General features: G+C 58.2%; 2 protein-coding genes across 4 annotated transcripts; both read left to right on the top strand.

Annotated features, from left to right (window-relative positions):
• The first annotated feature begins 446 nt into the window (after positions 1-446).
• On the top strand, positions 447-6,025 carry GZMM (granzyme M). Its single transcript, XM_081231204.1, has 5 exons — positions 447-513; positions 3,570-3,729; positions 4,747-4,882; positions 5,051-5,314; positions 5,753-6,025. Exons 1-5 carry the CDS (start codon positions 453-455, stop codon positions 5,903-5,905), a joined length of 774 nt encoding a protein of 257 aa, XP_081087330.1. The 5' UTR covers positions 447-452; the 3' UTR covers positions 5,906-6,025.
• A 10,157-nt stretch (positions 6,026-16,182) lies between these two features.
• On the top strand, positions 16,183-23,754 carry BSG (basigin (Ok blood group)). Of its 3 annotated transcripts, none has more exons than XM_081231201.1 (7): positions 16,183-16,339; positions 21,055-21,211; positions 21,674-21,756; positions 21,871-22,284; positions 22,851-22,875; positions 22,963-23,029; positions 23,547-23,754. In XM_081231201.1, exons 1-6 carry the CDS (start codon positions 16,273-16,275, stop codon positions 23,024-23,026), a joined length of 810 nt encoding a protein of 269 aa, XP_081087327.1. In that variant the 5' UTR covers positions 16,183-16,272; the 3' UTR covers positions 23,027-23,029; positions 23,547-23,754. The 3 variants fall into 3 exon arrangements, with proteins under 3 accessions (XP_081087327.1, XP_081087329.1, XP_081087328.1); XM_081231203.1 differs by having other exon boundaries at positions 23,475-23,754; XM_081231202.1 differs by lacking the exon at positions 23,547-23,754 and adding an exon at positions 23,141-23,468.
• Positions 23,755-24,072: the final 318 nt, after the last annotated feature.

Raw genomic sequence — 24,072 nt, 5'->3', positions numbered from 1 at the left:
CCAGGGGCTGGGGGATGGTGCGGGGAGTCAGCATTTCATGGGGACAGAGCTTCAGTTTGGGAAACTGAGAAAGTTCTAGAGATGATGATGGGCTGGCTGCACGACAGTGGACTGTGCTCAATGCCAGCAAGCTGTGCACTTAAAAATGGTTAAAATGGTGAATTATGTGTGTGTATTTTGCCACAATAAGACAACAGGGCAGGGAGATAATCCCACTGAAACCACAAAACACCATGTGTGAGATGGGGGCTTGAACATGATGGGACAGTAGATGCGAATGAGGGTTTCTCATCAGTTTTTCAGGTGTGATCGTGGTGACGGAGTTTTGTCTTCAGAGAATCTGTATCTTTTAGAAGCACTTCGGGTGAGGTGGAACCAGCCAGAGCTGTGAATGTCACCTCCCCAACAGGAAGGGTGGGTGTGGGCGGCGCTGGGGGCCTGGGGCCAGCATCATGGAGGCCCCGCGATCCCCGATGCTGCTGCTGCTGGCAGTCCTGGGAGCCCTGTGGGCAGGTGAGTGCGGTGGGGAAACTGAGGCCCAGAGCTGTGGCACCTGGGGTCTGGGGGTGGGAGACAGGGCATGGGGCATCAGAACAGAGACTGGAAACAACTCCCCTGTCCTTAGAAGGGACCTCACTGAAGACATGTTGGCTGCCCCAAAAGCACAAGGCGGCTTTCCTTGAAACAGCCTTGAAAAGAGATTGTGGGGTAAGGAAAGAGCAAAAGGCCAAGGATGCCCGCCGTCCTGGGGGCTTCTTTTCTGACAGTATGTGAGAATCCATTCCCTTTTGCTGGAATATTTCTGGAAGGAGCCTCCAGAGCTGGGAGGCATGGAGGGAGGGAAGGAGTTTCACTTTCCCGCAACACTTTTGTGCGGGGCACGTGGATGACCTAGTGAGAAGATAATAAAAATTTTTTTAAATGGGAGGGATGTGGGACTTCCCTGGCGGTCCACTGGTTCGGACTTGGCCCTGTCACTGCCAGGGCCTGGGTTCAATGCCTGGTGGGGGAACTAAGATCCCACAAGCCTGAAGGTGTGGGGGAAAAAAAAAAATGGGGGGGGGCATAAATTAGGCGTTTGGGATTAACAGATAGACAGTACTATATATAAAAGAGATGAACAACAAGGTCCCACTGTTTAGCACAGGGAACTGTATCCAATATCTTATAATAACCTAAAATCGGAAAAGAAACTGAAAAAGAATATATATCTATAACTGAATGACTTTGCTGTACACTTGAAACTAACACAACATTGTAAATCAACTATACTTCAATTTTTTTTAAAGTGAGACAAGAAAAAGCATTTAAAAAAAAAAAAGTGTGGGGCTTCCCTGGTGGCGCAGTGGTTGAGAGTCCACCTGCCGATGCAGGGGACGTGGGTTCGTGCCCTGGTCTGGGAAGATCCCACATGCCGCGGAGCGGCTAGGCCTGTGAGCCATGGCTGCTGAGCCTGTGTGTCGCATCTGGAGCCTGTGCTCTGCAATGGGAGAGGCCACAACAGTGAGAGGCCCTCTTACCGCAAAAAAAAAAAAAAAAGTGTGAAGAGGGCTGCTAATGGCACGGGGTCCCTTCCTGAGGTGATCATCTCACAGCTCAGTGCAGTGGAGGCTCTGAAAGTTTAGCAGGTGGATGGAGGGTCTGTGAGTTTTATCTCCAGTAGCTGTTAGGACTTCTAAGTGAAGCCTGAGGGCGAGGCAAGCCCTTGGGGCAGAGGAGAGGCCCCATCAGGACAGATATTTTCCATTCTTTTCCTTTTGACTTAATTCTGCTCTTACAGAGAAGTCAAGGGAATCATGCAGATAACTTCCATCTTCTCTTCCCTAAATTCCTCAGTCATAAACATTTGGCTTCAGTTGCTTTATCATCTCCTCCGCTCACATCCCGCCCCTGGGTGTGTGTGTAAAATATAAATAGGTATGTTTATCATTCTTTTTCTAAGCCCTTTGAGAGTGGGCTGCAGACGTGCTGCCCCTCACCCCTAAGTGCTCCAGCGAGTGTTCCGAGAACAAAGACATCCCCTTATGTGACTGGTAGATTCTCAGCATCCTTCCTATCCGCTCACCTACAGACCTTATTCCAACTGTCGCCACGGGGTCCTCTGTGGGTCACTGCGTCGTCCTGCTGTCCTCGGTCCCTGCGCTCTGGAAGCGTCTCCATGTCCCCCAGGTCCTCTGGCCACTGCGGGCCTGTCAGCTGCGTCCCCAGACTGGGCTCTCGTGGTGCAGTTTCCACAGGAACCACAGAGGGGGCTGTGTTCGCCCTGTCCTGGTGGATCCCCTCGGCTGCTTGGAGAAGCTGAGGTTCTCTGGGCTTCTCCAAAGTGAAACCCAGCGTTTCTCCTTGTAGTTGTCTTGAGGGGAGACTTTGGGACTCTGAGGGTAGAGCGTGCTCCTCACACCTCACCCTCGAGCTGGATTCACAGGATGTGGGGCAGATGCAGGCTGTTTGCCCCCCAGCAGCACGCAGGAGGCAGGGCGTGCTACATATGTTTATACACAACTCCAGCTTGCGGGGGCAGGAGACCACAGCCCAGAGAGTGAGGCAGCCTAGCCAGGGTTGCCCAGCGGGGAGTGACGGAGCTGGAATTTGAGCCCCAGCTGCCTGCCTTCCCAAATCATGAATGCTCGGCCAGAACCGGCACCTGGCGGCGTGAGATGGAAGGTCGGCGGTGGTGGGCATCCCACTCTTCTGGCCTGGCTGGATGACAATAGTTCCGTGATCAGTTGGTGACCCAGCAGGATAGGAACCCAACCATCCACCCCTATCCTTTCTCCCTCCCTTCTTTCCTTCCTTCGTTCTATCCATCCATCACCCATCACCCATCATCCATCCGTCATCCATCTATCCATTTGCTGAGCATATATTGTATTAGACCTGTTGTGAACAAGACTGGCACAAGGCCTGTCCTTGCATCACTCGTAGGCTAGTGGGAATAGACAGGCAACGAGCAAGTGTGTGGGATACGACACCAGGGTGGGGTGAGTGCTTGGAAGAGAACAGAGCTGAGTAAGGGGAGGAGGTCTCTGAGGAGAAGACTTTTGAGCCAATACCAGTGAGACAGCCAGATTTGGGAATGTCTGGGGGAAATGCACTCCAGGCTTCCAGAACAGTACATGCAAAGGCCCTGAGGTGGGAACGAGGGCAGTGCCCTGGAAGAACAGCAGGGAGACCCCAAGTGTTGGAGTGGGTGAGGGCGAGTGTGAAGGAAGCAGGGTCAGCTGATGTGTGTCTCGTGGGTCATGAGGAGTTTAGATGTTTAAAGCATGATGGGGAATCCCAGGAAGATTTTGAGCTGATTCACATTAGAGCACTTTTTATCCTTTTAATTCATGATTGGTTTTAGAACAATTTTTATAGCAGCTTTATTGAGATGTCATTCACATACTGTACAATTTGCCCATTTAGACGATACAATTCAGAGAATTTCAGTGCATTCAGAGTTGTGCAACCAACCCCATAGTCTAATTCCAGAACATTCCATCCAGGGCTGCAGAGCTGGAGTTGCAGGGTCATGGCAGGGGTGGGGCACCTAGCCCTAACCTGGCTTTTTCTCTCCCCATTCCCAGGAGGCAACACGTTTGAGACCCACATCATTGGGGGTCGAGAGGCTGCCCCCAACTCACACCCATACATGGTCTCGCTGCAGAAATCCGGCTCGCACCTGTGTGGGGGGGTCCTCGTGCACCAGCAGTGGGTGTTGACAGCTGCCCACTGCCTGACCCATCCGTGAGTGACCCTGCCCTGCCCCACCCCCACCCCCCCAGGTGTCCCCAAATCTATCCTGTCGTCTCCACTCTCACCTGAGAGATTTAAGCCAACTGTAGCATTGTAGGGGGTTCCCCTTGCCCTCTGCAGTGATTGCTGAGGCATGCGTATGTGACATTGACCTTAGGCGTGTGTATGTGACATTAGGCTGTGAGGATTCCTGGGGATGGTTTATCTGCTACAACAAAGCACCTTCCAAGTGGACAGAGTCAGGCCCCTTGTGACACCCAGGAGTGTATCTCCCACCTGTGGCCATGTGGACAGAGCTGGTCTATGAGGGTGGCAGGGCCAACATGGAGAGGAACCTGGGTCCCTGATGCCATTGTGAAGCCACCAAATAAGCCCATCCCAGAGCTGCCCTACCTCTGGTCTGGCCAGTAACAAAGACCACAGATCAAACTGGGTGAAATACCCAAAAGGGATCTGTTGGTTCATGTAACTGAAAACGCTAAGAGGAGGCAGCCTTCAGGCATGGCTTGATCCAGGTGCTCCCATGAGGCGCTCAAAAGCTTGCCTGTCTCTCAACTCTGCTGTCTTGCCCCCTGGCCACATTATCAGGCAGGCTCTCTCCCATGGTGGCAAGGATGGCCCCCCTTAAGTCCTGTAAAAAGAGCTTCTTCCTCTCTAGTTTGGGCAAGTTTATGAGGATAGGTACCTATGGGCCCAGCTAGGTCACTGCCAGCCTCTGAACAAATCACTGATCTTGAGGCATAACATAAGTGCTGTCTGGACCCCCAGGCTGGTGGTGGGGGCAGGGAGGGTCAGCATTTTTAAGACACACGCAGCACAAGCCCCTGGCTGGGCTGAGCCTGGGGAGGGGTGGGAGCAGGGAAGGCTTACTGGAGGAGGTGGGGAGAAGAACGGACTGAGCAGTAGCAGGGGAAGGACCGCAGAGAGAGGCTGGGTGGGGGGGTGCGGGACACCAAGTGCCCCTGAGGCTGCAGGGCTGCCACCCACACCCTAATCCTGTGCCCCCAGGACACAGCTGCTGAGGCTGGTGCTGGGGCTCCACATGCTCGGAGACCCTGGCCTTACCTGCCGCATCAGGAAGGTGGTCCTGCACCCCGAATACAAGCCAGCCCCCGACCTGGAAAATGACCTCGCGCTGCTTAAGGTGCTGCCCGTGGGAGAAATGGTAGTTCCAGGTCCCCTCCCTCGGTGTGGTGTTCCCCTCCCCCAGGGTCCCCTCCCTCATTGCCCATCCCCCATGTTCCCCTCCCCCAAGGTCCCCCCCCTCCCAGGGTCCCCTCCTGCACTTACCTGCCCCTTTCTGTCCCTGTAGCTGGATGGGAAGGTGAAGCCCAGCAAGACCATCCGGCCCCTGGCCTTGCCCCGAGGACGCCAGGCAGTGGCTGCAGGAGCGCGGTGCAGCGTGGCCGGCTGGGGTGTGACCCACCAAGGTGGGCAGCTGACCAGGGCGCTGCAGGAGCTGGATATGCATGTGCTGGACGCCAAGATGTGCAACAACAGTCGGTTTTGGCACGGTGGCATCAGCCCCCGCATGATCTGCCTGGCAGCCCACTCCAAGAACCAGGCCCCCTGCAAGGTGAGGGCGCTGGGGGGGGGTGGGGGGCACCTCATTGGCCAGCAGTTGAGCACCCAGGCAAGCCCCAACTCTCCCCGGGCCCTGCTCCCTCCATTCCCTGGGGGTCCTGAAGGTTGGCACGAGCGTGAGCCCATTTCTCAAGTGCAGAAACTGAGGCACAGAGAGGTTGCCCATGGTCACATAGCCAGCGGCAGAGCTGGGGTTTGAACTCCAGCACCCAGGAAGATCAGGGCATAGATAGAGCATGTGCAAAGGCCCTGCGGTGGGAAGAAGGAGCAAAGAGAGTTGAAAGGAAAGGAAGGGAGGAGGGAATGAAGGAGGTGGGGGGAGGGAGGGTGCAGGGAGAGGGGGGCAGGGTTCTCTACCCTGGAATCAGCCTCCCGCCCCCCACCTCCCGCGGCGGGCAGCAAGGTGACTGGTGCTCTGTTGCCTTGGCAGGGGGACTCGGGAGGACCCGTGATGTGCAGCAGAGGCCAAGTGGCTGGAATCCTGTCCTTCAGCTCTAAGGTCTGTACCAACATCTTCAAACCCCCCGTGGCCACCGCCGTGGCCCCCTATACGTCCTGGATCAAGAAGATCATCGGCCACTAGCGGCCCACCTCCCTAACCCCACCCTCCAGAGGTGGCCCGACTCCCCTTCTGTGCGCCAGCAGGATTGCAGGGAGGGGCGGCCAGGGGCCTGCATGTGTCAGGGGACCAATAAACTGTAATAAAGAAATGGCATGAGCCGGCCTGGATTCTGCCTCTTGCAGGGGGTGGGCGGGGGGAATGAGGGTTCCCTATTTACAAAACAGAGGTTGCAGGTTTGAGGCTTCCCAGGCGGCCCAGCAGCTAGCGAGGGCCCCAAGGGCACCTGGCAGGGGGCAGCGCTGGCCACTGGGTTCCGAAGCCAGATTCCCTCTGGCAGGGGGTGGGCTGGGCACTGGGGAGCCAGAGGGAGACACTGAGGAAGCAGCCAGGGATCTTCTTCCCCCTCTTTTTTTTCTTTTGGTACCGCCTTTATTGAGATATAATTCACATGCCATACAATTCACCCTTTTGAAAAGTGTGTAATGCAGTGGTTTTCGGTACATTACCAGGGTTGTGCAACCAGCCCCTCTGTCCAGTTCTAGAACATTCCATCACCCCAAAAGCAACCCCATCCCCTCCCCCAGCCCCTGACAACCAGGAATCCACTCTCTGTCTCTGTGGATTTGCCTGTTCTGGATGTTTCCCATCAATGGAATCACACCCTGTGTGTCCATGTCTGGCTTCTCTCACGGAGCATCGTGTCCTCAAGGTCTGTCCACGTGGTAGCGAGTGTTGGGGCTACTGAGTGACGTTCCTGGGTGTGGAGGGACATGTGTGTGTATCTGCTCACCTGTCCGTGGACACCTGAGCTGTTTCCACCCTGGCTGCTGTGGCCATGCGTGCACAGGCGCGTGTGTGGACGTGTGTTTTCAGTTCTCCCGGGTGTGCACCGATGAGGGAGAGCTTGCTGGGCCACGTGGTGACTCTCTGTTGAACAGTTTGTGGAACTGCTGTTTTCCAGCAGAATCTTTGACTTTTACTATGAAAACCTCAAACACATAGCCACGTTGAAATAACTGCACAATGAACACCTAGGTGCCCACCATGCAGGTTCTGCCAGGAGCAGGTGATGTGCCTGCTTCTTGGTCCACTGTCCGTCCGTCCGTCCGTCCATCTGGCTTTCTTGCATCTCACAGCAGACAGACACTGCCCTGTGGGGACACGGCCGGGATTGCGGGGCTTATTTAGCGCCCTGTCTCTCCCTCCTACACGGCGGAATGCACAAATCTCACTCAAGGATTTGCTGCTCCGACGGCAAGGACAGATGTGAGCAGCCCAAGCCCTGCAGCATTCACATCCCTGACCCCAGAAGATCGCTCAGCCCCTCACAGGCTTGTCTTTTTTTTTTTTTTTTTTTCTTTCTTTTGCGGTAGGCGGGCCTCTCACTGTTGTGGCCTCTCCCGGTGCAGAGCTCAGTCTCCGGACGTGCAGGCTAAGCGGCCATGGCTCACGGGCTCAGCCGCTCTGCGGCATGTGGGATCTTCCCGGACCGGGGCACGAACCCGTGTCGCCTGCATTGGCAGGCGGACTCTCAACCACTGCGCCACCAGGGAAGCCCCACAGGCTTGTCTTGAATGGAGCTTTTGCATAGTTACTACAGCACATGGGTGAGAAGTTAAAAGGACAAAAAGCCGCCAAGGGAAAAAAGTGCCCCACGTCATCCATCGATAACCTTTTTCCCAGGAAGTAACTGCCTCTGGTGCCTTCCGTCCTCATCTGAGGGTTTTCTAAGCAGGAAAGGCCACTGCTCAGGCAGCCAGCCTGGCACTGCCTCAGCCCAGGCCAGGGAACAGCTCCTGGCCCCCACCTGCCGCCCGTATCCGCTTGTCTGGGCTATGGGCCCAGAAGTGGAGTTTGCCCATCAGAAGGCAAGGGCTTTTCCCCTTTGGTGATGGCAGTAGAATTTCTTGTCTGCTGAGCACAGACTGAGTTCCAGGCCTCCTGCAAAGTGTTAAGATGCTTTAGGAAACCCTTGCCATCTTTATTCCGGAGCCAGAGAGAAGGAAGGATGAAAAGGAGGAGGAGGACGGAGACCACCCACCTTCTCTCTCTTTTTTCTTTTCCAAACTGCTAAAGCTTCTTTATCTTTTTTTTTTTAATAGCCTTTATTTTTTAGAACAGTTTTTTTGTTTTTTTTTTGTTTTTTGGGTTTTTTTTTGCAGTACGTGGGCCTTTCACTGTTGTGGCCTCTTCCGTTGTGGAGCACAGGCTCCGGATGCGCAGGCTCAGCAGCCATGGCTCACGGGCCCAGCCGCTCCGCGGCACGTGGGATCTTCCCAGACCGGGGCACGAACCCGTGTCCCCTGCATCGGCAGGCGGACTCTCAACCACTGCACCACCAGGGAAGCCCTATTTTTAGTTTTTTAAGGAACCTCCATACTGTTCTCCATAGTGGCTGCACCAATTTACATTCCCACCAGCAGTGCAAGAGTGTTCCTTTCTCTCCACACCCTCTCCAACATTTACTATTTATAGACTTTTTGATGATGGCCATTCTGACTGGTGTGAGGTGATACCTCGTAGTTTTGATTTGCAGTTCTCTAATAATTAGTAGTGTTGATCATTTTTTCATGTGCCTGTTGGCAATCTGTATATCTTCTTTGGAGAAATGTCTATTTAGATCTTCTGCCCATTTTTCGATTGGGTTGGTTGTTTGTTTTATATTGAGCCACATGAGCTGATTGTATATTTTGGAGATTAATCCCTTGTGGGTCGCATCGTTTGCAAATATTTTCTCCCATTCTGTGGGCTGTCTTTTCATTTTGTTGATGGTTTCCTTTGCTATGCAAAAGCTTTTAAGTTTAATCAGGTCCCATTTGTTTGCTCTAGCAAGTTAATCAAACCCGAGAAGATGGGTGGCAGGAACCCCAATAGCTGGTCAGTCAGAAGCTCAGGGGACGTGGTGGACTTGGGATGGGTGTGTGGGGTGGGGGCAGACCTGTGGGGCTGGCCTGTAACCTGGGGGTCTGACCGACTCTGGGCAGAGAGGGTCAGAACTGAGTTAAATCTTCAGGACGGCGTCCTCTGGGCATTGGAGGGTTGCTGGCTGCTTGACAAACACCCCAGGCAAACACCCCTGTGTAACCAGCGCCTAGGTCGACAGACAGAGCAGGAGCCCCCCAAGCCTCCTCCCCAGCAAGGTTCCCACCTCTGGGTTCCCATCCCCGAGCTGGGTCCTGCCTGCTGTGCGCCCCCGAGGATGCTGCTCTGTGCTCGGGTCCTTCCCTCAACACCAAGTGTGACAGTCCTCCCGCCTGGCCACCCACACCATTCCCATGGGGTGTTCCATCGAGCACCCAGCTCACATTTCCACGCTCCTGTAGACCAGGGGGTCTCACCTGGGGCAATTCTGTCCCAGAGACACGGGGCCACAACTGGGGATGTCTGTGGTCCCTAGGACTTGGGGGCTCCAGCGTTGAGAACATGGGGCCGGGGAGGCCGCTCCACACCCCATGGTGCCCGGGATGCCCTACAGACGGTGAGCCCACCATGGCAGCAGGCGGGGTTGGGGAGCCCCGACGGAGGGACCTAGGCTTGTCTCTGAAGGTTTGGGGCCTCACAAAGCCAGCCCTGCACTCACCGCACTCCCAGCAAAGGGAGGGGGCTGAGCATCTGACCCCACCGGACGCACCCCAGCTGTTCCTGTGTGCATCTTGCAGCCTGCAGAAAAGCTGAAGACCCTGCAGAGAGCGGCAGTATGCCCCACCTCCAGAGCTGGCACGGTTGGCACTTTGCACATTCCCTGCCTGTTCTGGACGTTTCCCATCAATGGAATCACACACTGTGTGTCCTTCTGTGTCTGGCTTCTCTCACTGAGCATCCTGTTCTCAAGGTCCGTCCACGTGGTGGCGAGTGTCAGGGCTTCCCTCCTTTTCAGGCTGAGTGACGTTGCCAAGTGTGGAGAGACCACATGGCATTTGTCCATTTATCCGTCGAGGGACACGTGGGCTGTCCCGGCGCCCTTGGCTGCTGTGAATGCACGGCTGCCCTCTCTGGCCGCCGCCTTCCCGCAGTTCAGCTGCGGAAGGATTTCGGCATCACACCGCCAGCAGGGCCACCCGACGCTGCAATTTTCAGGGATCTGTGCCATCCTCCAGCAAGTCCCTGATTGGGAGGGGGGACGGCCGGCGGCAGGGACCTGGGGTGGCTCCAGCTGGACGGAGATCAGTGGAGGCCTGGCGGTGTTTGGAGGCCCCACGCCCTGGAGGAGGAAGCTTATCTGCGTCCACAGCTGTTGCCTCCCGCCCAGCTGATCCCCACCCCGTGCCCAGGTGAGCAGGGACCTGAGAGCCTTAAAGGGACAGAGTGAGGCACTGGCAGCAGGACATGCTGGGGGACTCAGGGCACCAGGGCACCGCCACAGGGGGTCAAAGGGCACGACCGAGTGGCAGGGCTGGGCGGGGGCTCTGGTCTCTGCCGGTTTCAGCTGGCCAGCTGGGGGTTGGGGGATGGTGGGAGAGGGACCCTGCAGGGAATGCGTTTCCCAAAACCAACCCTACACCTGGCTGCTCAGAGCAACTGTGTTGTGTCCTGGAATAAGGGCCAGGAAAGCAACAGGACAGCTCAATGCAGTGTCCCCAGGGCCTGGGGAAAAATTGCCATAAGGGCTGAGGTTGGGACCTTCAGGGAGACTGGAGCGCAGGGAAGATCCAACATTAATTTACAGGGAGACCTCAGACGGGTCTTCGGATCCCAGCCTTCGTGTCAGGGTGAAGGCGGTGGTGTCCTCACACGCAAATGGTTCTGGAAAATGTGAGAGGGAAACACAGAGACAGAGACGGAGAGACAGAGGGAGAGGGACAGAGACAGAGAGAGACAGAGACAGAGGAAGGGGTTGGGGCACAAACGAGGCCAAGGCCCCTGGCTGAGAATCCAGGTGCAGGGGGCTGCTGTCCCCAGGATGCCTCTGTAGGTTTGAGGACTTCTCAAAATAAACTGTTGAGAAACAAAGAACCCTCCCCTTGTTCCACCAGGACAAAGACATCAGCAAACAAGGTGAGGAAACCTTGAAACGCCAGGACACCTTAAAGCTCAGCCCCCACGAGGCCCAGGGAGGGTTTCCAGTTGACAGCAGTGCCCCAGGTGTTCAGGACATTGTACATCACAACCGTGCAGGGAAAGAATCTCTGAATCCTCTGCCATCTCGGCGTGGGAGGCTGAGGGGAGGCTGGATCATCTCTCACTTTCAGATGCTTTGTTTTGTTTTGTTTTGTCCTACTTTTACCTATCGGACTTGTTGGTCGCTAGGAAAGATCACCAGCCCCCGGCCACGTTCATTTGGGGGAACCGCCTGTCACTTTTCCAGGGAGAGTAGTAGTTAAGGAGGAGAAGCCAAAGGAGGTCAGAGGGCAGCTGCTCCTGTAAATCCCTCCCGGGTGTGTCTGCCCTTGAAGCTGGAGCTGGACTGGCGGGTGAGTCCCGGGCCCCCGCCTGCAGGGAGCTTCCCTGGCTCCCAGCTTGGCGTCCGCCCTGCCCACACTACCACCACCGGGCGGCCCACCGGCCACGTCAGTCAACCCCAACGCTAAAGGAACCGACCACCCGACCCTCTGTACCATCTCCTGGGGCCGCTGCAGCAGAGCGCTGCAAACTGGGCTGCTTACATAGCAGAAATTATGTTCTCACGGTTCTGAAGGCCACAAGTCTGAAACGGGGTGTGGGCAGGGCTGTGCTCACTCCCGGGGGAGGGGGGTCCTTCCCACCCCTCCCAGCTCCTGGTGTGGCCCACAGTCCTTGGTGTCCTGGGCCTGTGGTCCCATCACCCCAGCCTCTGTCTCCGATTTTTTATTTTATTTTTATTTTTTTAAGATTTTTCTTTTGATATGGACCATTTTTAAAGTCTTTATTGAATTTGTTACTATATTGCTTCTGTTTTACATTTTGGTTTTTCGGCCCGGAGGCATGTGGGATCTTAGTGCCCCGACCAGGGATCAAACCCACACCCCCTGCATTGGAAGGCGGAGTCTCCACCACTGGACCACCAGGGAAGTCCCTGTATCTGTCTCTTATAAGGTCATTGGATTCAGGGCCATCCTCATCCAGGATGAGCTCATGTCAAGACCCTTAATTTAGTTACATCTGCAAAGACGTTTTTTCCAAATAAGGAAGGCCCCATTCTCAGGTCTGGAAGCAACCACTGCACCATCCTGTCCCCCCAGTTCCACGCCTTCCCTGCCCAGGACCCTCTCCCCCCAGCCCCGGACCCGTCTACAACACACGGAAGATAGAAGACTAAGACCCTCCCTCGCTCGGATCCCTCCCAGGGCTCCTCAGCATAAAATCCACACCCTCACACCAGTCACCACCTGGGGAAGGGCTGGATTTCAAACTCCACCCTCTCAGAAAAATGCACTGAAAACCTTAAGCTGGGGACTTCCCTGGTGGCGCAGTGGTTAAGAATCCGCCTGCCAATGCAGGGCACATGGGTTCGAGCCGGCGCCCTGGTCCGGGAAGATCCCACATGCCGTGGAGCAACTAAGCCAGTGCGCCACAACTACTGAGCCTGCGCTCTAGAGCCCGCGAGCCACAGCTACTGAAGCCCGTGCTCTGCAACAAAGAGAAGACACCACAATGAGAAGCCCGTGCACCACAAGGAAGAGTAGCCCTCGCTCGCCACAACTAGAGAAAGCCAGCAGGCAGCAACAAAGACCCAACACAGCCAAAAATAAATAAATAAATTTTTAAAAACAGAAACCTTAAGTTGGAATATTTTAGCAATGGACAGATGGGTGTGACAGAGAATTAAACCCTCATGTTTTCTCTCCCCTTACCTTTGCGTTCAAAACGTTTCATAGGAAGAAGTAGAAAGCAAACTAACCAAAGCACACAGCCAGAGACAGGACAGTGGCTGGTGTCCTGAATATGAGGCCCGGAGAAAGGACAGCTCGGGGGCAGCCAGGGCCAGGTGGAAAGGGCCGGTTGGAGACCCGGGAAGGCGTGCCCGGTGACAGGCAAAGCCTCGGGGCAGGGACAGTGCCAGCAAGGCTGGAGCCAAGCGTGGGGGAGGTGAGGGCGCTGAGGCCTGAGGGTCAGCGGGGCCAGGCCCCAGGGAGGAGTTTGGCTCTTCCTTCTTCCTGCCTGGCTAGAGCCAGTGGTGGCCTGTCTGTGCCAACAGCAGAGCTGGGAGGCGCTTTCCTTGTCCTTCTGTTTGTGGATCTCTGGACCATTCCCAGGGCACCCGCAGGCCTCAGAGGCCAGTCGGGGAGACCCAGGGAGGATCCTGGCTCTCCCACGGCCAATTAGGGGCGCCCTCAAGCCCAGGCCTTGCCGGCTGTGCGTGTCCCTGCCCACACGCACAGCCAGCAAGGAACACGTGGTGTGCACGGGGTGCAAACAAGGACAGAGAGTTAGGGGGGCAAAGAGGAGAGTTAAGGGTGACCGGATCGGCTGCTTTCGACAGGCGGGGTCAGAGGTGCCCCGTGGAACACAGGGCTGCAGGACAACCAGTGACATCTGAATTTCAGATAGACAACAGATCATTTTTAGTGTAAGTATATAGCAGATAGTGTGTGGGATACATTATACTAAATAGTGCTTTTTGCAAATCTGAAATTCAAATGTAACTGGGTGTTATGTGTTTTTATTTGCTGAATCTGGCCACCCTTGCCTGGGCTCATCCTGAAACGCCTCTTCTTAGAAGCAGAAGGGGACATGGGACCCTCCTGACCCAGCTGGGGCCAGGACCCAGCTGAGGAGGGAGGGGGCAGGGAGGCACCACTGTGTTCTGGCAGCCCCACATCTCCCACGAGACCCGCCCTCAGCCGGGCTCTGGGCCAACGGGGCGCGGAGATCCGCCCAGGCCCGGAGGTGCTTTGAGGCCAGCTGGCCGCTTGCCGCCCTCCTCCCGCACGTCCTTCTCCACCCCGCTCCGTGCAGCCTTGCTGAGCCTGACAGCGCGGAGGAGAGGCCTCTGTCCTGGCCCCTCTGCCACACCCTTCTAGCCTTTTCCTCCAGGATCCCTGGCCTCGCGGCAAGGGCTCTGCTGGCTCTGCCCAGGCTCCTCCTCCAGCTGCCTCCCCCTGCCCCTGACAGGCTGCTCCCAGACTCACAGCTCAGCCCTCCAGGGGCTGCTGCCCCTCCTCATACACGTGTCACCTCCAATGTCGTCACCTCCAAGAGGCCACCTGGCCCCTCATCTAAAGCGGTGCCCCCTGATCGGCAGCACCGCATTTTTTGATTGAGATGATTCACATACCATACGATTCACCCATGAAAGCGTAAACAGTTCTGGTACCTTCACAGAGTTGAGCACTCAGCATCACGATCAGTTTTAGAACATTTCATCACCCTAGAAAGCAACCCCATCGCCATGAGCAGTCACCCCCCTCCCCCTCCCCAGCCCGACAACCACGAACCCACTGTCTGTCCCTGTGCATCTGCCTGTTTTGGATGTTTCCCATCAATGGAATCACACACGGTGTGTCCTTCTGTGTCTGGCTTCTCTCACTGAGCATCGTGTTCTCAGGGTCCATCCACGTGGTAGCAAGGTCAGGGCTTCACCCCTTTTCCTGGCTGAGTGACGTTCCCATGTGTGGAGGGACCACATTTTCTTTATTCATTCACCCACTGATGGGCATTCGGGCTGTTCCACTTTTTGGCTGCTGTGCTGCTGTGAACATTGCAGTGGAAGTTTCTGTATGGACGTGACTTTTCAGTTCTCTGCGGCACACACCTAGGACTGGCATTGCTGGGTCAGGTGGTCACTCTGTTTAACGTTTTGAGGAGCGGCTGCACCATTTCACCTCCTCACCAGTCCTGCCCAGGGTTCCACTTCCTCATCTTGTTATTTTCTGCCCTTCTGATGAGGGCCATCGTGGTGGGTGTGAAGTGATGTCTCACTGTGGTTTCTGCCTGCCTTCCCCTGAGCATCTTCTCATGTGCTAATGTTATTTGCATGTCTTCTTTGGAGAAATGTGTTTTCAGATCTTTCGTCCATTTTTGTTTGTTTCTTTGTTTTTGCGGTACTTGGGCCTCTCACTGTTGTGGCCTCTCCCGTTGCGGAGCACAGGCTCTGGACGCACAGGCTCAGCGGCCATGGCTCATGGGCCCAGCCACTCCGCGGCATGTGGGACCTTCCCAGACCGGGGCACGAACCCGTGTCCCCTGCATCGGCAGGCGGACTCTCAACCACTGCGCCACCAGGGAAGCCCTGTCCATTTTTTAATTGGGTTATTTGTCCTTTTTAAGAGTTAAGGGACTTCCCTGGTGGTCCAGTGGTTAAGACTCTGCACTCCCAATGCAGGGGGGCCGGGTTCCATCCCTGGTCAGGGAACTAGATCTCGCATGCCACAACTAAGAGCACACATGCGACAATGAAGATCCCGCAAGCCGCGATAAAAAAAAAAAAGATCCTGCACGCCGCAACAAAGACCTCACGCACAGCAACAAAAATCCCCATGCCGGAGCCAAATAAATAAAAAAAATTTTTTTAACTTGAGTTAAAAAAAAAGTTGAGTTGTAAGTGTTCTTTATATATTCTAGATACAAGTCCCTTATCAGATACATGAATTACCAGTATTTTCTCCCATTCCTTGGGTTGTCTTTTCACTTTCTTCTCTGAAGCACAAAAGTTTTTAATTTTGATGAACTCCAATTTATCTGATTTTTTGTTGCTGTTGCTTGTGCTTTTGGTGACATATGTAAGATACCATTGCCTAGTCCAAGGTCACAAAGACTGCATACCCTGGTTTTGTTTGAAAGTATTTTGTCCTTTTTAGAAGTATTTGTTGTAAAACACGGGGACCTCAGTGTAGGTGTTCCAGCCAAATATAGGACGGCCAGTTACATTTGAATCAGGTAAATGGTGATACTTTCCTTGCAAAACTGTGTTCAAACACTGCACGGGACACTTACACTAAGAAATTACTCATTCTCTGCCTCAAACTCAAACTTAACTGCTGTCCAGCTATTTTTATTTGCTAAATCTGGCAGCCTCACCCCAGGGGACACATCCCACCTGTTCACAGGGATCCCCATCGCCTCCCTCGATTCTTTTTAAATTTTTTGCACTATGGCAAACTACACATAAGTTGAGAAATTTACACTTCGAGCGTAAAGTTAAGGTCTTAACTCAAACAAGGAAGGACAGCTGGCCCCCGCCCGGTCTCGCAGGCCCCGCCCCGTTTCCTAGCAACATAGCCTCGCCCCTGACCGCAGCGCGTGGCCCCCCGCGGTGGTCACGTGGCGCCGCCCATTCGCCTTCCGTAGCGCGAGTCAGCCGGGTCCGCGCGTGCGTACATGCGTTCGCGCGCGTGCGCAGGTGGTGGCCGACTCACCGTGCGCGCCCCCCCGCGACGCCGCCTGCGTGCGCGCGCCCGGCGGCTGTCCGGTTCTTATAGTGCCGCGGGCGGCGGTTTCGCGGGTACGGCGGGACGGCGGGACAGTGGGATATGGCGGCCGTGCGGCTCGTGGTGCTGGGACTCGTGCTGCTGAGCGCTCAGGGCGGCTTCGTGGCAGGTAAGGACGCGAGGTGAGGGCGCGAAGCCTGCTGGTGGTCTGGCCTGGCTGGGGGCGGCCCGCTCTCTGCTTCAGGGGAGACCCCAGCCCGGGCGAGAGGGAGGAGAACCCGGCCGGTGGAGGGAGACCCAGCCCGGGGGGTGGGGAGGGAGACTCCGAGCTGAAGCCGAATTGCGCGAGGCAGCTTAGGAGGGACTTTCCTGCTCGGAGTGCTTGGGCGGGGGCCGCAGGGGAGCCCCCGGGCGCCCAGGCCCTGGCTGTCATCCAGGAGGTGGGCTATTATTCTCACGGGGCGCGGGCACCCAGGCACGTGAAGGCCCCCTGAGCCGGGTCGGCTTTCCGGCCGGAGGGATTGTCCTTCTTCCCGGGATTTAGGTCCCGTGTCTCGCTCTGGCTCTGCACTTGTCCCTGGAGTCGCCCGAACACTTAAACCCTTGTGGGGAGGCATACACTCTGCTTCCTTCGTTTTTGTCTGATTTCGGGGCCCAGAAGAAGGTGGAGGCTGGTCTACTCTCCTGTTTTTACAGGGATGGAAACAGAGGCCCCGGCCAGGAGGGGAGGTGTTCTAAGGTCACCGTGAGCTCTCCGGCTCAGAGCAGGAACTGTGGGGGGGACTGTTTTTACAGACTCTCAAACGGAGCTCCTCACGGGAGGGGCAGCCTGTTGGGTGGGCAGACGTGGTTTAGAGAATGCTCACAGCAAAATGGGTTAAGGCGTGCTTTTCTGGGAGAAAGCAGGGCAGCCTCTCTTTTGCCTGAAAGTGAGATTTTTTTTCCTGTATGGAGTACGACTTCCCGTTTGGTTCTGGGTTAACGATTTATAGTGACCAGCGTGTAGAGAACAAAGTGCAGACCAGCAGGGTCTGGGGCTCTTCCCCCAAGGGAGGGAGGAGCAGGTGGGCTCTGAGGGGGGTGGCAGCTGCCCTAGGGCATGGGAGGGACTGCCCCTTAGAGAAGCTTCACCGGCTTACTGCTGACCTACTTTTAGATCTCTGTTCGCCTCTTTCTTTTGCCTCATAATCAAAACGGCCATTTATTCACCGCCCTCTGGACAAGGCCCCTAGCAGGCAAGGTGAGTGCCTGGCAGCTTGAGCCCTTTAGAAGCAGCCCTTGCCAGCCAGCGGGGAAGGAGGGCCCTCGGTGTTCTGCTGGGGGCACAGCTCCGATCCATCACCCTTGTCTGTGGGGTTGCTCTTACACACTCCCACGACGTGGGTGTGTGCAGTGGGTGGTCCTGGTTTATTTACGGTGAGTCTGAATCCCCCTGGGGCTGTATCTGTGCCTTGTTCTCCTTTTTCACTTTCTACCTTTCCCAGGGACTCTGGGAAAGACCTGAAAGTCTGGGTTACCCGTCCTTTTTCTGCCTGGGGTGAGTGAGTTCGTGGCTGTGTTTGCCTTTCCTGGCCAGGTCAGCTCTCCAGAAACCTGCCTCAGGGGACTCTGCTGGAGCAGGTGTCTTCGGCGCCCCCATCGCCTGAGGCCCCAGGATGGTCCTCCTGCTGGGAGAGCCCTGCTCTCCAGGCTGTGCAGGGCCCTGTGGTCCTGGCGGGGCTGGTGGGCAGGCACGGGCTTGCTAGCTGGGTCCCTCTCTGAGCCTCGGGTGAGGGGCCGGAGCCCCCGGCCCGCAGGATTAGAGGGGTGAGCAGCCCGGGGTTGGCCTCCCAGAGGCGGTCTCTCCTGGCCACCGCCTCGTCCCGAGAGCTCCCCCCAGGATGTGTACCCGAGACCTGCCTGGCCCTGCGCCCCGCCCAGCCCGGCCGCCGAGTGGGCACAGAGGAGGGGTGGCTGTTTTTAGATGAAGGTGACTTTACTTGAGAACATGGGTTGCGGTCACATGGTCGGGAAGGAGGGTCAGGCACTCTCGGGTTCCCGGGGCTCTGCAAGGGCCTGCCTGTGCACGGCCGGGGCCCCTGTGAGTTCTTGGGGTGCTGCCCCGGGCCTCCTGGGCACTGGGCGTGGCTGGGGGTTCTGGAGGGTGGGCTTTTTACCCTTTTTCCGTCACCGCACCCTGAGGAGCATTTTGAGGCATTCTTTCTAATGGCCCTGTCCCAGTGATCTGTCAGTGTCACAGATGTTACATCCCCTGTGGCAGCAGTCTCTGTGGTGGCCCTGGGGGCCACAACCCGGCACCCCCCTTGGAGTGACCCGGCCTGTTGAGGATGGGTGACCGGCATGTGGCAGGTCACTGGGGCGGATGGGCTGGCTCCCTTGCTGCATGTGTCCCTCTGGCCAGGACAGGGGTGTCGGCCTGTGGGGCCTCAGGCAGGGAGGGCTCTCCTGGGCGAGGCTGGCCAGCCCGTTGGCCTCTGCAGACACCTGGGAGGGGTGGAGCTGGGGCCCATCTCTGCCCCTCTCTGAGAGCTGAGGCTCCGCCCTGCTGCCGCCTGGAGGAGACCTGCGGGCACTCCTCTCTCCTCCAGGAGGCAGGGTGGGGCCTGGGTAAGACCTGCCTGAGCACCCCTGTCCAAGGCTCTAGGGTGCAGAGGCAGGCCCTGTCTGGGCAAAGCGCCGCCTCTGGCCTCACTTCCTGCCCTGACTCACCTCCCAGCTCTGTACGGAGCTGCTGGTTCTGCCGTCTTGGGAAATCTTGATGGAGAAATGCGGGTTTCCAGAGGCCTTTGGTGAAAGTGACGCAGAGGTCCAGCCTCACGCCCCTGTCTGCCTGTAACCGCCTGGCCTGAGGCCTGAGCGGCCAGTGGGCGGACGTGAAGGTCGGCCTGTGCCCGGGGCCTTGTGGCCAGCCAGGTGTGCTCTCCTACACGGCCGGTGCGCACACACGTGCCGCGTGTGTCTCTGCACCTACCTGTCCGTGCACACATGCGGGCACTGCTGCGGGTGTGCCCCTGGGAGCGGGGAGCACCTGGAGCGGCAGAGGGGCCTCCTTTGCTTCAGTCCCTGCTGGCCCGGACTTCTGAGATGTCCTGTCCCCTTTTAAAGAAAGAGCCAGCAGGTGGCCATAGGCGGGGAGGTGAGGACTGGAGGCTCAGGAAGAGGCCCCGCCAGGCCCTGCACGTGTTCTGTGCACAGGCTGGCCTTGGGTCCCGCCTCTTCCACCCGAGGGAGGCTGGCGTCCTCCAGACTGGAATGCAGCCGGGGCGCGGGGGCCTGCGTGCGGCCAGCCCACCCAGGACCTAACACACAGGCCCAGGCGGGATCTCAGACGCCCAGGGAGATGTGCGCTTTGCCCGCAGTCGTTCCAGAAAGCTGCCCAGCTGTGAAGTCTGCCCTGGGATTTGAGCTTTAATTTTCTTAGCGGCTAAGGAGTCCGTGAGGATGGGGGAGCCCGAGCAGGCTCTGCTGTCCTGTGCGGCCGGACACCATCTTCTCCTGCTGTCAGGACATCTTGCCTCTGGTTTGGATTATTGGGCATCAGCCGGAGGGTTCCTGGTGCCAAGTCCAGCCGGGGCTCGTGACCTGCGATCATTCTGCTCAGCTTCATGTGCTTTGTCTGTGCTCACACAGTTGTGCTGTCAGAAGTCACCGTGTGAGCCCAGTGAGGAAGCGGGGGTCCGGGGTGGTGGCCTGCCCGGTGGGTATTGGGGCCCCGCGGCCTGGCTGCTTTCCTACTGGCTGAACTGTTCCAGTGCAGTCCTGGATTCTGCTTTCACCTGATTTTATGCCAGAGGGCTCTGGGCCGGCACCCTCTGTGCCCAAGTCCTGTGAGCGTGGCCTTCTCCAAGGGTCGCCTCAGGTGCATGGGTGTGGGTGATGTTCTGGAGAAACAGGTGCTTCCTGGTAGACACAACTGTGCCTTGGACCCGGCTTTATAAAGTCCCCACTGTCCCCAAGGACAGCTGCCCCGGGATCCCGGGTGGTTTGACAGGAGTATCCCCAGGACACCTGGTCCCAGCCCTGGGATAGGGCTCTGGTGTGGACATTCACTGAAGGTCAGCATCTGGAGGTGCGGCCTGATCCCCTGACCCCCAGCAAAGGGGTCCTCATTCTGTTCTGCCGTCCTGGCCCCCTCCCTGAAAGCCCAGAGGTCTGGGGTCTCCTGCCCCCGGTCCCTGGAGAGGAGCCCTCCCCAGCTCAAGCCCCGGCTCCCGGCTCCAGAGCTGTCAGCGCACTTCTCACTGTCTGGTTCTAACTGGCTTCACATTTGGGTTCCTAAAGAGAAGGTCGTAACGAACGGGGAGGCTTGCCTGGTTGGAAATTGAGCGGAAGGGCTGCTGGGAGTCACCCCAGCGTCCCAGGCAGGAGGACAGACTGTCATTTGTATGGAGGTTTGGGGCACATGCGGCCTTCTGAGAAGCAGGCGCCTCCAGGACGGGGCCGCTGCAGCCCCCTGGCCCCCGTGGCCTGAGCACACCTGTCCCACCCCCCGCCGGTGGCCTTGCCTTGGTTGTGGGAGAGGGGGGGAACATGCAAGACTACCCAGAGCGGGGGTGGTGACCTGGGCGGTGATGGACTTCAACTTTCCGAAAAGGCCTTTTGGGGCTGCGGGGCTGGACCCAGCAGTCACTGCCCTGGTCCTTGTTCTGGGGCCGGGGTGGGCGCTGCTGCTGTTCCCACGTCCAAGGCCCAGCCAGTTAGGACAATTCCTGGCAGAATCCTGCCCCAGACCCCGAGGGGAGGGCCTTCCAGGAGCCCCATGCGGTTCTGAGGTCTGGGTACCAGCCCTGGCTTCTCTCCCTCTGGCGAGTTGGGGTTGGGAGAAGTGGCAGGCTCCTTGGGTTCTCCCCCGACACCGTTCTCTTCTCTTCTTTGGCTGCCCAGGGAGCACGATCTGGACTTCCGTAGATGATGATGGCTCCAGAACCCGCCTCACATGCGCCTTGAATCACAGCACCACCGAGATCGTGGGCCACCGCTGGGTGAAGGGGGGCAAGGTGCTGAAGGAGGACGCGCTGCCTGGCCTGAGGACGGAGTACCAGTGAGTGAGGCTGCCCTAGCAGGAAAGGGCGGGGCCTGCCTGGTCTCCAGGGGCCTCTGATCAGCGAGTAAGGAGGTTGTAGTCGGTGGGCTGGCTCTGGACAGACGTTGGGAAAGGGCTCAGACGGGGGTTTGGAGACGGCTGAGGCCTGGGATGCAGGGAGGGTCCAGTGGCTGCCAGACTTCACCACCTCCAAGACCCGTCCCTCCTTCCGGCGCATTGGGGACCCCGGTCCCTGGCTTGCTGGGTTCTGAGCACCGCCGGGGCCACTGCGGAGCCTTGTCTGGGGGGAGGAGCGGCTCTGGAAGCCCAGGGCTCCTGGATGTGGGTGTGGGGTAAGCTGCCTGCCGCCCCTGCACCTCCTAGTCCCTCCTCCCTGGGGAGGCACCCCCCCGCCCCCGCCCGGCAGGGTTTGGACAGAAGCTTCTCGGCTCACACCCCGCTCACGGCGTCTGCCTGCAGCGTGGACTCGGACGACCGCTCGGGCCAGTACTCCTGCATCTTCCTTCCAGAGCATGCGGGCCGCACCGACCTGGAAGTGAAGGGTGGGCACCTGGGGGCCCCGGGCCTGAGGGGCTGGGGTGGAGGCGGGCAGGGCAGCTCCATCTCCGGCCCCGCGGCCCCCGGCGTCAGGCTCCAGCCCGCCCTCCTCCCCGCAGGGCCCCCCAGTGTCAAGGCGGTGAAGAAGTCGGAGCACGCCACCGAGGGGGAGACTGTGGTGCTGGCCTGCAAGTCGGACTCCTTCCCGCCCGTCACCGACTGGATGTGGTCCAAGATGACCGACTCTGGGGACCAGGCCATTGCTAACAGCTCCCAGAACAAGTTCTTCGTGGTCTCCTCGGAGACCAGGACGGAGCTGCATATCCCAGACCTGGACCTGAGCTCAGACCCCGGCAAATATGTCTGCAACGGCACCAGCTCAGAGGGCGCTGGCCAGGCGGTCATCACGCTGCGCGTGCGCAACCGCTTTGCCGCCCTCTGGCCCTTCCTGGGCATCGTGGCCGAGGTGCTTGTGCTGGTCACCGTCATCTTCATCTACGAGAAGCGGCGGAAGCCGGACGAGGTCCTAGATGGTGAGCCGGCCCCACACACCCTCTGCTCCCCTCCTGGTGGGGGTACCCCTGGGGCCGGGGCCGCTGTCCGGGAGTGTGGGCCTGAGGGTTAGCCCCCTTGGCCACCGTGTCCCAGGGCCTCCCTGGGGCACCCGCCCCCTTCCCTGGCTGGGGGTGTGTGTCGGCCCTTACGGCCTCACCTGCCCCTCTCTAGTCCTCACTGGGCTGCCAGCAGGCGTCCTCTGCGGTGAGTGCTCCTCCATTGGCTTGGTCTCCACCTGTGGAGGCTGCTTTGGGCCCAGGGCTGTGGCACCAAGCAAGCCCCTGGCCTTGTGTGATGGGGCCACTGGGCGTCTGCCCGTGGGCAGGGCTGGGGGTCAGGCAGGGCCCCCAGGTGCCCCTCACACTGAGACCCCAGACAGCTCACGTGAGGGTGTGTGTCCTGGGGCGGGCTGGCCCCCACATTGCAGTCGGGGAAGCTGAGGGCAGCGCCCCGCGGGATGGGGCCGCCCGGTGCGTGGCCTGGCGTGCAGACCGCCGCTGACGGCCCGTCCTCCTCTCTTGCATGTGGCCGTGCGCCTGCACAGATGAGGACAACGGCTCTGCTCCGCTGTAAGTCCCTGCCTCGATGGGGGCGGGCGGGTCGCTGGGCGGAGCTGGGAGGTGTGAGGGGCAGCTGTCTGGTCCTCCTGTCACCAGGAAGAGCAGCGGGCACCACGTGAACGACAAAGACAAGAACGTTCGCCAGAGGAACTCCAGCTGAGAGGTGAGGGGAGGGGAGGGCGTGAGGGGAGGGGAGGGCGGGGGGCCGAGGGCGGGGCTCCTGCTCCTGAGGCTGGTCCAAGCTCCCCGCCCCTTCCCCCCCCCAACCCCGCAGGACCAGGAAGAGTCTGCAGGCGCCCATCCCAGCATTTGCACAACCCCGCGCCCTTTCCTCTTACAGAAACCCACCTGGCAAAAGCAAACCACGTTGTGCATTCAAATCACATGTTTTCTCACCTTTTTAAAGAAAAACTAAACTAGGGTTTTCTGTGTGTAGAATTCTGCCCCTTAGGGGCTTTGCTTTTCTTTTTTAACCGTCTCGTGAGCCCCCCAGGGGAGTCGTGAGGCTTGTGTGAGGCCCCTGCCGCCCCCACCACCCGTCCCCTCGCGTCCCCTGGGCTGTTGGTCTCCTGGTCTGGGTGTGGAGGACAGATGGCCCTTTTTCTGAGGCTCCCGCCCCAGGTCCACCTCCTGAGACTGCTCGGCTGTGTGGGGCTGGAGCCAAGTCCCTGCCGTTGCAGAAGGTCCCGACGACGGAGCCGCGGTGCCAAGCATCCGCCGTGAGAAGCCAGTGCTGTCGGTCCATGGCAGGTCTGAGCACGTGGCCGCCCTGTCCACACACCCAGGAAGAGGGTGTCTGCTGCTCTGCTCGGAGCAGGAGCCACTGTGATGGGCCTCTCTCCCCACCCCACCTTCCTACTCCCCAATAAAGTCTGACCCCTCATCCTCTCCCGGCTCCTGTCTGCACCGAGCCTGGGTCTCACCAAGAAAGCTCGTGGGGGGTTCAGCCGGTGAGGCGTAATGAGGTTAGGGTGCACGGGGGCTGGGTGACAGGTAAAGCCGGGAGTGGTGGACGGACCACTGCAGCAGGACTGGCTCTCCAGTTCTTCTAAGCCTGCTTCTGCCCTTCAAAGGGTATCTGGACAAAACCAAGGCAGCCTTCTGGCGGGCCCCCAGGTCGGGATGGGCGGCCATCAGCCACCGCTGCCAGGCCCCCAGCTGTCCTGGTCAGAACGCTCCCGGTGCCTTCGGTGGTCTGAGGGGTAG

The sequence above is a fragment of the Mesoplodon bidens genome (genome assembly GCF_964165515.1).
Source record: "Mesoplodon bidens genome assembly, chromosome: 4".
Taxonomy (NCBI): Eukaryota; Metazoa; Chordata; class Mammalia; order Artiodactyla; family Ziphiidae; genus Mesoplodon; species Mesoplodon bidens.
Note: the sequence above shows the minus strand (reverse complement) of the source record. Positions and strands in the feature narration are given on the sequence as shown.

What these genes read in the sequence shown, in the direction of transcription:
- GZMM (XM_081231204.1), top strand. Translation starts at nt 453, where the DNA reads ATGGAGGCCCCGCGATCCCCGATGCTGCTGCTGCTGGCAGTCCTGGGA. An exon ending in CCTGGGAGCCCTGTGGGCAG is followed by an intron (nt 514 to 3,569) that starts GTGAGTGCGGTG and finishes CCCCATTCCCAG; the next exon opens with GAGGCAACACGTTTGAGACC. An exon ending in ATGACCTCGCGCTGCTTAAG is followed by an intron (nt 4,883 to 5,050) that starts GTGCTGCCCGTG and finishes CTGTCCCTGTAG; the next exon opens with CTGGATGGGAAGGTGAAGCC.
- BSG (XM_081231201.1), top strand. Translation starts at nt 16,273, where the DNA reads ATGGCGGCCGTGCGGCTCGTGGTGCTGGGACTCGTGCTGCTGAGCGCT. An exon ending in GCCGGACGAGGTCCTAGATG is followed by an intron (nt 22,285 to 22,850) that starts GTGAGCCGGCCC and finishes GCGCCTGCACAG; the next exon opens with ATGAGGACAACGGCTCTGCT. An exon ending in GACAACGGCTCTGCTCCGCT is followed by an intron (nt 22,876 to 22,962) that starts GTAAGTCCCTGC and finishes TCCTGTCACCAG; the next exon opens with GAAGAGCAGCGGGCACCACG.